This window comes from Camelina sativa, chromosome 9 (assembly GCF_000633955.1).
Source record: "Camelina sativa cultivar DH55 chromosome 9, Cs, whole genome shotgun sequence".
Lineage (NCBI taxonomy): Eukaryota > Viridiplantae > Streptophyta > Magnoliopsida > Brassicales > Brassicaceae > Camelina > Camelina sativa.
In genome coordinates, this window is record NC_025693.1 from 33,159,134 (window position 1) to 33,169,679 (window position 10,546).

General features: G+C 32.2%; 2 protein-coding genes across 5 annotated transcripts; both read right to left on the reverse strand.

Annotated features, from left to right (window-relative positions):
• Positions 332-3,214, reverse strand: LOC104713790 (peroxisomal 2,4-dienoyl-CoA reductase-like). 4 transcript variants are annotated; one of them, XM_019229795.1, is made up of 4 exons: positions 2,881-3,214; positions 1,894-2,044; positions 1,583-1,755; positions 332-502 (listed from the first exon to the last, which is right to left on the reverse strand). In XM_019229795.1, exons 2-4 carry the CDS (start codon positions 1,895-1,897, stop codon positions 368-370), a joined length of 312 nt encoding a protein of 103 aa, XP_019085340.1. In that variant the 5' UTR covers positions 1,898-2,044; positions 2,881-3,214; the 3' UTR covers positions 332-367. The 4 variants fall into 4 exon arrangements, 3 of the variants coding, with proteins under 3 accessions (XP_019085340.1, XP_010429297.1, XP_010429298.1); XM_010430996.2 differs by lacking the exon at positions 1,894-2,044 and adding an exon at positions 2,538-2,598 and having other exon boundaries at positions 344-502; positions 2,881-3,198; XR_002033427.1 differs by lacking the exon at positions 332-502 and adding an exon at positions 2,538-2,598 and having other exon boundaries at positions 1,481-1,755; positions 2,881-3,206.
• On the reverse strand, positions 6,272-9,913 carry LOC104713792 (spermidine sinapoyl-CoA acyltransferase-like). The gene is made up of 3 exons (XM_010430999.2): positions 9,422-9,913; positions 8,191-8,433; positions 6,272-7,007 (listed from the first exon to the last, which is right to left on the reverse strand). Exons 1-3 carry the CDS (start codon positions 9,851-9,853, stop codon positions 6,351-6,353), a joined length of 1,332 nt encoding a protein of 443 aa, XP_010429301.1. The 5' UTR covers positions 9,854-9,913; the 3' UTR covers positions 6,272-6,350.

Genomic DNA, 10,546 nt, shown 5'->3' on the forward strand with positions numbered 1-10,546 from the left:
TCATCTTTATTTGAGTGATAAAAGCAAACGTACGTAAATCGTATCATGTTTAAGTGGTAGCAGCGGCTGGGAGAGACAATAGAAAATAGTATCAGGGACTGTTCATTTCATTATCTAGAAGCAGTATCTAAATATGTAGTTATCAATTCTTGTTCGTTTTTCTCAAATTAAGCAATGCGTGTAGATGTAATAATTGGATGCAAAATAAAACTCATCCAAAAAACACTAGATATTCTGCATGAGTTTGAAATAAGAGACTATACGGGTCTCAAATTTACAAAAGTCTAAAATACCCTCATTTAATTATAACTTTAAAAATTACTTTTAAAGATTTTTTTTATAAAAGTTTCTTTTAACTCTGGATTTATTATTGATTGCAAATTATGAGAACTATTACATATGATTTACCATGGATAATTCCTTCCGACCCTATTAGATTCACTAGATAGGCTTCATGCTCTTGATGGACACTTCCATCGTCTGTAAATTTGCATCCATTAATCTGCATAATTAATAAATCGCATTATCCAAGGTTCAAATCCCAGACCTCCTGGTGTAGAAGCATTAATGAACCCTAGGCCAACCATTAGGCCAAGGGGGCTTCCACTTGTAAAATATTTAAAATAATGGTTTTCAATCAAAATAACAAAAGTAAATAGTTTTACACCCGGGAGGAGGTAAGTCCATTTGTAGAAGGCACCATCACACCCGGGATTGAGTCCCGGCTCCTACGAATGTAGGAATTTGACTAATGGGCCGGCCAGTTGTGGCCCAATGGTTGACAAAAAAAAAATAGTTTTAGTCATTTTACTTTTAAATCATATTTTTATACATTATATTTTTTTCTATTTTCGTATTTTTGATTTTTTTAAGTTGAAATAAAAATTTGGTGGGCTTTTAATATTTCTACATAAAAATTGTCTCCTTCTAGTAAGGAGATAGAATGAAGTGTTAATATAATAATTAATTGTCAAATTTGGGTATGGTGTATTTTCACCTTTTTATAATTAACTTATCAGGTATGTACAAAAATAAAAATGAACAAAGACTACAACAACACTAGATGGACCTTGAGCCACAGGATATTCTAGTATGGTTATACTGCGGGACATGTGAGGATGATTGCTGGTTGTTACCTCGTGGAATACATCTGATCACCCACCTATGTGGAGAATGGCTTCCCAACGGGGGTTCTAAAAGCAAGATTATTGGGGGTTCATATAAGGGGAGTTCTTAAATTTTTTATGAATTAATTGTGTACTGTTTAGAATATAAGAACTCACGATCTCTTAGATAAAATTTTCTCTTTTATTGGTAGGTTCTTATTTTGAGTCTATTATTTTTGAAAATATTGTTTTTTAAAATTTAAAATTTTTAAATAGAATAGAAATGGTATAAATGTGTAAACATTTAAGATTTTATAAAATTAGAAAATAATGCATTTTAATTAATTTTCAAACATACAAAACATAATAAAAACATTAATACATATTACAACAGAAGTGCAATTTATAAACGGAGAGAATGATTAATTTTAATACTGATTTTCTCCAAATTTAAGATAGTTTGATCCAAATTTTACCTTGGCAGCAGAAACATGAATTTGGTACCAAGAAGCCGTGTAGTGCAAAGTAGCACTTATGTTAATAATCGAACCACCACGAGTTGATGAGTCTCTCCCAGGCCCATCTTTCTTAAGATACTTAAGTGCTGCGTGACACATGTTGAATGTTCCTACTGCATCAATGTCCAAGACTGCACACACACACAATAAAAACGTTTCCTTTAGCTAAACGAACACACTCAAATGTAGACCTAAGAGTTATCTAACTTTGAGGTTTTGTATTCACGCAGAATCAATTAGGCAGTCAAGTCAAATACCAATACCATTACCCATTAAGCAACAACAAGTCAAACTTTAAAGGTAGACTATTTCCAGCTAAAGCAAAATTAGATAATCCCAAACACCCATAGTAAAAATCTGCTAAGGTCCTCCCTTCTTTAGAAGCTTCAGCTTCAGATTGTCCAACAACGTAATCAGGAACTACAAATTTATGAAAAGCCATTACTGAATGCAGAAACCATGAGAGCCAAAACAAAGAGTAGTCACAAAACACCATCTCAATTCAGAATTCGTGATAAAAAAATTAAAAGAAGTTATAGCTATAAAGCATACAGGCTTTGTTCTGAATCAGAACCTATCTCTCAACCAATTCATAAAACTAATTGCAAGGATAAGAACCAAGATAAGGTTGTGTAGCATAACGAAGACAGTTACAGAGCAAGAGCATCAGTTCACAAACTGAGGATCATGTTCAATTAGGATGCAAGCTACTTAGGCAAGGGATTCACTAATGTCCGATTAAAAGGGAATTTTAGACAAAAGGGAATTTGGTAAAAGGGAATTTTAGACAAAAGTTTCTTAAGAACAGAGAATCTCGAAACCTACTATATATATATATATATATACGATTTGGTTTATATTTATGAGTACTGATGGTAAAGTTTTCGAACATAAGATTCCAACATATGCTCACCTAGTCCACTTATTAGAAAGTACATCATAACAATGAACATCCGCAGTTGCACCCGCTAGCCCTGCACAGCAAAGAACACCCTAAATATTTAAAACAACCAGCAACTCTAGGAACCTTCAGAAAAAAACAAGATCTAAACAAAGAATATATCAGTAAATTAACAGAATTAGTGATCTAATTTTCTACAGCTACTACACCAAGCGATTGACCCCACTGATTCCACATGAAAAACGATTCAAAACAATAAAAGTTGAGAAAAAAGCAGACCCAAATCTGTCAAAATAAAACCACACACAAGCGATTAAGGATTCGCCACTAACAATATCAAAAAAATGGATCATACCAGAACCCTTCCTCTGATTCCAGATCAATCGATTCCAAATTATTCCTTCTGATTCCAAATTCCTTTGTTGTTTCAGCATATCGCGAGAGAAAGAGAGAGAGAGGAAAAGAAATCGAGTTTAGAGGAATTTGGAATCAGAAGGAAGGGTTTGGAATCCGCCGATTCAAATCGCCTTCGACCCAACACTTCACTGATTCTATAACCTCCGATTAAAGCAAACCTTTCTTTGTCGGATCGAGACTTTGATCGCGAGAGAAATAGATAGAAAGAGAGAAAGAGAGAAGAGATTAATTGTCTCAACAAAAAAAAAATCGCTTTTGTATTATTCTGTCCGCCAACCATATAAGGACACGTAGCGTCTCTTATAAACGATTTGAGTCTATTATATAAGAGAGCCTCTTCTGTTTTTTTTTTCTCTTTTGATTTATTTTTTTGTCACAAAAATTCTAAGAACCTTGCTATGAACTCCCGATAAACATGACCTAACACCTTATCTCAGGAGCCTAATGTTTTCATATGGAGAACGAGAGACTTTCTAAACTTCCAGAACCTTATTATCTCTTCATCCTTCTGCTCCAAATGTTGACAGGTTCCGCTCTTTTTGATTTAAGGAGAAAATTCAAAAACAATGCTTTCATATTTTGTATTGTTATGAGAGACAGAACACCAGACCGGTTACGTAGTTGGTGGATGAGTGTTCCATCAGATTTCTTACTTTGTGCATCAGATTTTATTTGGTTGTCTTAATTCAACAGAGGTATGGCAATCCTTTTTCAATTAATAATCCAATGCTTTCCCCTCCTTCGCNCGGAGAGAATGATTAATTTTAATACTGATTTTCTCCAAATTTAAGATAGTTTGATCCAAATTTTACCTTGGCAGCAGAAACATGAATTTGGTACCAAGAAGCCGTGTAGTGCAAAGTAGCACTTATGTTAATAATCGAACCACCACGAGTTGATGAGTCTCTCCCAGGCCCATCTTTCTTAAGATACTTAAGTGCTGCGTGACACATGTTGAATGTTCCTACTGCATCAATGTCCAAGACTGCACACACACACAATAAAAACGTTTCCTTTAGCTAAACGAACACACTCAAATGTAGACCTAAGAGTTATCTAACTTTGAGGTTTTGTATTCACGCAGAATCAATTAGGCAGTCAAGTCAAATACCAATACCATTACCCATTAAGCAACAACAAGTCAAACTTTAAAGGTAGACTATTTCCAGCTAAAGCAAAATTAGATAATCCCAAACACCCATAGTAAAAATCTGCTAAGGTCCTCCCTTCTTTAGAAGCTTCAGCTTCAGATTGTCCAACAACGTAATCAGGAACTACAAATTTATGAAAAGCCATTACTGAATGCAGAAACCATGAGAGCCAAAACAAAGAGTAGTCACAAAACACCATCTCAATTCAGAATTCGTGATAAAAAAATTAAAAGAAGTTATAGCTATAAAGCATACAGGCTTTGTTCTGAATCAGAACCTATCTCTCAACCAATTCATAAAACTAATTGCAAGGATAAGAACCAAGATAAGGTTGTGTAGCATAACGAAGACAGTTACAGAGCAAGAGCATCAGTTCACAAACTGAGGATCATGTTCAATTAGGATGCAAGCTACTTAGGCAAGGGATTCACTAATGTCCGATTAAAAGGGAATTTTAGACAAAAGGGAATTTGGTAAAAGGGAATTTTAGACAAAAGTTTCTTAAGAACAGAGAATCTCGAAACCTACTATATATATATATATATATACGATTTGGTTTATATTTATGAGTACTGATGGTAAAGTTTTCGAACATAAGATTCCAACATATGCTCACCTAGTCCACTTATTAGAAAGTACATCATAACAATGAACATCCGCAGTTGCACCCGCTAGCCCTGCACAGCAAAGAACACCCTAAATATTTAAAACAACCAGCAACTCTAGGAACCTTCAGAAAAAAACAAGATCTAAACAAAGAATATATCAGTAAATTAACAGAATTAGTGATCTAATTTTCTACAGCTACTACACCAAGCGATTGACCCCACTGATTCCACATGAAAAACGATTCAAAACAATAAAAGTTGAGAAAAAAGCAGACCCAAATCTGTCAAAATAAAACCACACACAAGCGATTAAGGATTCGCCACTAACAATATCAAAAAAATGGATCATACCAGAACCCTTCCTCTGATTCCAGATCAATCGATTCCAAATTATTCCTTCTGATTCCAAATTCCTTTGTTGTTTCAGCATATCGCGAGAGAAAGAGAGAGAGAGGAAAAGAAATCGAGTTTAGAGGAATTTGGAATCAGAAGGAAGGGTTTGGAATCCGCCGATTCAAATCGCCTTCGACCCAACACTTCACTGATTCTATAACCTCCGATTAAAGCAAACCTTTCTTTGTCGGATCGAGACTTTGATCGCGAGAGAAATAGATAGAAAGAGAGAAAGAGAGAAGAGATTAATTGTCTCAACAAAAAAAAAATCGCTTTTGTATTATTCTGTCCGCCAACCATATAAGGACACGTAGCGTCTCTTATAAACGATTTGAGTCTATTATATAAGAGAGCCTCTTCTGTTTTTTTTTTCTCTTTTGATTTATTTTTTTGTCACAAAAATTCTAAGAACCTTGCTATGAACTCCCGATAAACATGACCTAACACCTTATCTCAGGAGCCTAATGTTTTCATATGGAGAACGAGAGACTTTCTAAACTTCCAGAACCTTATTATCTCTTCATCCTTCTGCTCCAAATGTTGACAGGTTCCGCTCTTTTTGATTTAAGGAGAAAATTCAAAAACAATGCTTTCATATTTTGTATTGTTATGAGAGACAGAACACCAGACCGGTTACGTAGTTGGTGGATGAGTGTTCCATCAGATTTCTTACTTTGTGCATCAGATTTTATTTGGTTGTCTTAATTCAACAGAGGTATGGCAATCCTTTTTCAATTAATAATCCAATGCTTTCCCCTCCTTCGCTTGACAACATAGGGACGTGGGTTCGGTCTGCGACTCGCAACTACAAACTTATGTCAATGAGTAAGCTAATTCTCCAAGCAGTTGTTGTTTACAGTGTGTGGAAAGAGCACATTTTAAGGCTATATTCTTCTGTTTCAAAACCGGCACATTGGCACATGTTACAGTCAAGGAGATTCAATTACTCTTACGAGACAAAATTTGCAGGCTTACATCATCGGGTAAATCGGCACATTCTTCCGCCTATAGTACAATCATCAAAGCTTCTTGGCTATGTGGTTTCACTTTCATTCAGCCGTAATTAAGGACTTTTACTCATTATGTCTCACTTATAATTATGCTTGTTTTACATGAGTTTTAAAAATAAATAAAAATTAATTGTCTCCCAAAAAAAAAATATTAGATGTACTCTAGAGCATTATTGAAAGATGTTATTATTAATCATTGATCTTATCATGAAAATTACAACATACAAAAGAAAGACTAAGCACACTTTAGTCTAGAGCATTGATCTCTTCCTTGAACTTAACCATGGCATCTCTGGGCAATGTAGTCATAATTTGAACCCCTCCAACCATCGCCTGATCCAATCTTGATGGTCGCATGACCATATTAATTGTCTTAGCTATTTCCGGGGGAACGACTGGGACAAAATTTACCGGTTCATTCCACCCGAAATCCATTGGTCCAAACATTCCAATATTCCTCACATCTGTCAATAAACATAATCCATCTTTCTTTCGTTTGATCTTTAAATTCATTTTAATGGTATTTTCTATGTGTGCAAGCTCCTTTTGAAGGTAAGTTTTACTATGAGCATTCTTCTTCGTTTCTTTTATGAGTTTTACGATGTCTGGGATCCCAAGTTCATCTACTTCTCTTACGGTTAACGACACTTTCATATTAATGTATGCATTGCCGTAGTATCCGTCAGACAAAGGTGGATCCACGACGTTTCGGATTCCTGTGGTGAAAACCAAAACCGTGACTCCATCTTTATCTAGTTTTAGAGCTTTGACTCTTGATTTCCATAAATAAGCACTTATGACTTCAAAAGTTGTGAGTGCCTCAGTAGAGAAGTCATATTCTTCGAGTGTAGCTTCTTTCAGCCTTCTTATGCTTTCCGGTCTAATATTTATTCTTTCAGTTACCTGATTACAATTATTAACGTGAATTAATAACTTTTAAACTAAAGCAAAAATAATAATAAACTAAAGGATCTATTTAAAACAAAACCTAATTTTGATAAATAATTTATATCAAGTAACTATAACTATCAACGATTTTCGGAAAATAAAAATTATTTTTTGCTCTTTTAATATATATCTTATTATATAAAGCTTGGTGTAACTCACATGTTCATGTGTCAATTTTATTGATTTGAGATTTTAGTCATAAATAAGATAATTTTTTTATTTTAACAAATTAAAGAATTAAAAAAATAATAATAAGAAAATCCAAAATTTAAATAATTTTAAAAATATAAAAAGATAATTCTACTATGTATATAAAATATAATATTAATTCTAACTTTAAGTACTAATTCTACAAAGATTGTAAACACTCACCTTTATATAAACAACTAGGTTGTCTCATAGTAAAATATGGTTTCTTTAAATACACAAGCAAATAATTAAACTTTATTCTATTGTTAGCGAGCTTTTTTTTTGTGTGAAAAATATGAGGTGTTCTCATGGAGATGCTTCATTTCGTAATGTAAAGCTACACGACAATTATGTAAACTATCTCATATTTTTTCTATTTTAGAGGTCAAAATTTAATTATGAGGTAACTTTTTTTCAAAAAGTTAATATGTTTATTTAACTTAAAACATATATTTACGTATTATGCATATATTGTACTTTCATTTTTTGGCATTATTAAATTTAACTTTAGTTTCGTTTTTCTTCTTTTGATTTTCAGGATATCATACAAACTTTAACAAAAAATAATGAACTTATATGATTTTTTTTTATTAATTTATGATAATTTTAATATAGTTTTATTTGAAACTAGTTGGACAAGTATTAAAATTATTTTGTATGATATTACAACATATAGAACATATATATGTAAGAACACCACAAAGCAAACCAATTTTGGTTCTAGATATAATAGTAAATCGGTTATATGAAGTGTTTTTAAATCTTTTGAAAACCTTAATAAACAAACATTTTTCTTGTATCATTGGATTTTTCAGACTTATGTTAATTCTATAAAAAAAATTCATAAAATATCAGAAAATTCCTCTGACCAATTTTAGCCTCTTCATTAATCATAAAAAGAATCTAGTGATACTATTTTGAAACTGCCCAAAATTAACCACATACGTACCCAATCATCGGTAGGTAAGTAGGGCGACACAGCCGTGGTACCCCCGTGAACTAATGGAGGTTGATCGTCTACAGGCTCTCCCACAAGTCTTTGTCGTTCCCAAACCGGTGTCATGGTCAGCTTCTTTTTCCCGCCAGCCAACTCCGTCAAGGCACACATGGTATGACCCGTTCCATATCCATCTGACATTGCATGCGACGTTGCGATTCCCAAGATGAATCCTCCACATTCAAATTTGGTCACCTGTTATCATCACTATTATTCCCACCACAGCTTTGGTAAATATAGCATGAACCATGTTATTCATACTACTAAAATTTTTGTTGGAATAATTTAAGAAATTTTTTAGTGTAAACCTAGTTTAAAAAAGGAAGATTTTGAAGTTTGTGGGACTGGACATCCAAAGATGATAGTCTACAATAAATAAAATTAGACCTAGTGTTTTATTACCCAAAGATCACTTTAGTATGGTTGCAAATTATAACAAATATTGAGATGATATTAAATTTGACATAAAATAGAATATAATTTAAAAGTCAGATTTAAAATATTAGCAATTAAGATATTGAAAATAATTTAAAGACCAAAACATAAATAAATTGTAAGATATTGATAATGTATGTGTAGGATTTGTAATATTTTATAAAGTTTTACACGCGTGCGTATGAAGGTAATTTTTGATTATTTTATAAGGTTACACACATTTCGGTAGATTTGACGAATAAGCTGTCAGAAAATATATTTTTATAATAGGGGCATTTTTGAAAAAAAAAATTGGGACAGATACTTTTGTCAAAATTTCCTAATAATAATTTAAAGTTGTGAATTATTTTGTTTTTGATTTGTTAGATGCATATTACTTATTTTACCAACACTAATATATATAAATATATTTTAATTAATTGTATTTGATTTATATTTTTCTTCTTATAAATGAATTTTTGAACAGCATAAATGAAATTAAAAGAAATATTTGTGTTATAAAAAACAAAATAAAACTTTATAGTATATCAATGTAGCTACTTAAATGATTACTAAGCCTAAATTTTATAAATTGTACTTCAAAGTTTATATAGTTTAATTAATTCTAATATATTACATCATTTATTTTCTATACAACATTCAGATGTGATCTAAACTGCACAAAATAGGTATTATTATCTATATTTTAATGTATTTAAGTTTCGTACTTATATATTATGAAACATCAAATGATTTTGAAGCTTAGTACCTGAAACGCAATAGGTCGATAACCATCCCCCACTTGGAGCTCAGGTAAGAACTTCAAGGCCGTATCTGAGTCAATGTTATCTAAATAATTCAATGAAGACAGTTCCACATTTGTAGTAGCCACCGTGAATGCCACACCGCCTTCATTACCCCCACAGCTCAACTGAAACTTCCTATCACTCTCCCGCCGTTTCAAAATCCCTGAAAGTGGATAATAATACACAAGAAGATCGGACAAAGCCTTTTTGAGCAAAGATTCCGGCAGGTCAGCATCATCGTCAACAACGTTCTTGGCTTTGTAAACGTAGCATGCCTTGTAAATGACCTCATTGAAAGGATCATTGTCAAGTGTTGAAAGGGAAAGAGTTTGAGGAGGTATGTATTTTGAGGGTTTCACCATCTCGGTTATCAATGCGCTTATTTGGACTGCCATGTTTTAACTAAATACAACTAACTCAAGAACCCTCTTGTCTTGTTATAGCAGACGTTTTGGCTTCTGGATTTTGGAATTGATTTTCGTCATTGGAAACCACAATCTATAATTAATAGTTATTACTTCCGATGTAGTGTGAGTCAGTGTCCATTGGTAACAAAAAGTAGGAGTCTTAAATAAAAAAGAATAAAAATAAAGAAAAGTAAAATTTGATTTTTATTTTGTAAAAATATAGAAAAGTAAAATGTCTCTGAGGCCATCTACAATGGGAGAACTTTCTCTATGTTCTTAACAATTTAAAAATATAATTTAATGGAACAGTGGATTAGATCAATGGAAATAGATCTTGTGCAAGATTTGATTTAGGCATGATCTTATGTCTACGTGTCACTACCAGAGTGGATGAGAATTTTGCAAGAGAAATAAAATAATGTTTGTGTGTTTTTAAACTTTGTATTAATTAAATAAAATGTTTGTGTGTTTTTATTAATTAATATGTTTGTTTTTTTGTTTGTGTTTTTCATTTATATCTTTCATGTTATTTTCTTTCATAATAATTTGGAATTGTATTTTGTGTTGGTTTTTATTTCCTACTCAATTTTAATATAAATGTTAATTTAAAAAGTTTTTAAAATTGTAATACTTATGTTTTAGATTATTATATTATTAAATTTTATAATCTTAAACATGTTC

Bases quoted from the DNA above. Each gene is read 5' to 3' on its own strand.
- LOC104713792 (XM_010430999.2), bottom strand. From the start codon at position 9,853: ATGGCAGTCCAAATAAGCGCATTGATAACCGAGATGGTGAAACCCTCA. The intron at 8,434-9,421 runs GTACTAAGCTTC...TGATGATAACAG, and splicing joins ATCGACCTATTGCGTTTCAG to GTGACCAAATTTGAATGTGG. The intron at 7,008-8,190 runs GTACGTATGTGG...AATTGTAATCAG, and splicing joins ACTTACCTACCGATGATTGG to GTAACTGAAAGAATAAATAT.
- LOC104713790 (XM_010430995.2), bottom strand. From the start codon at position 2,959: ATGCTGAAACAACAAAGGAATTTGGAATCAGAAGGAATAATTTGGAAT. The intron at 1,756-2,880 runs GTATGATCCATT...GTGTGTGTGCAG, and splicing joins GAATCAGAGGAAGGGTTCTG to TCTTGGACATTGATGCAGTA. The intron at 503-1,582 runs GTAAAATTTGGA...TTAATTATGCAG, and splicing joins TTCATGTTTCTGCTGCCAAG to ATTAATGGATGCAAATTTAC.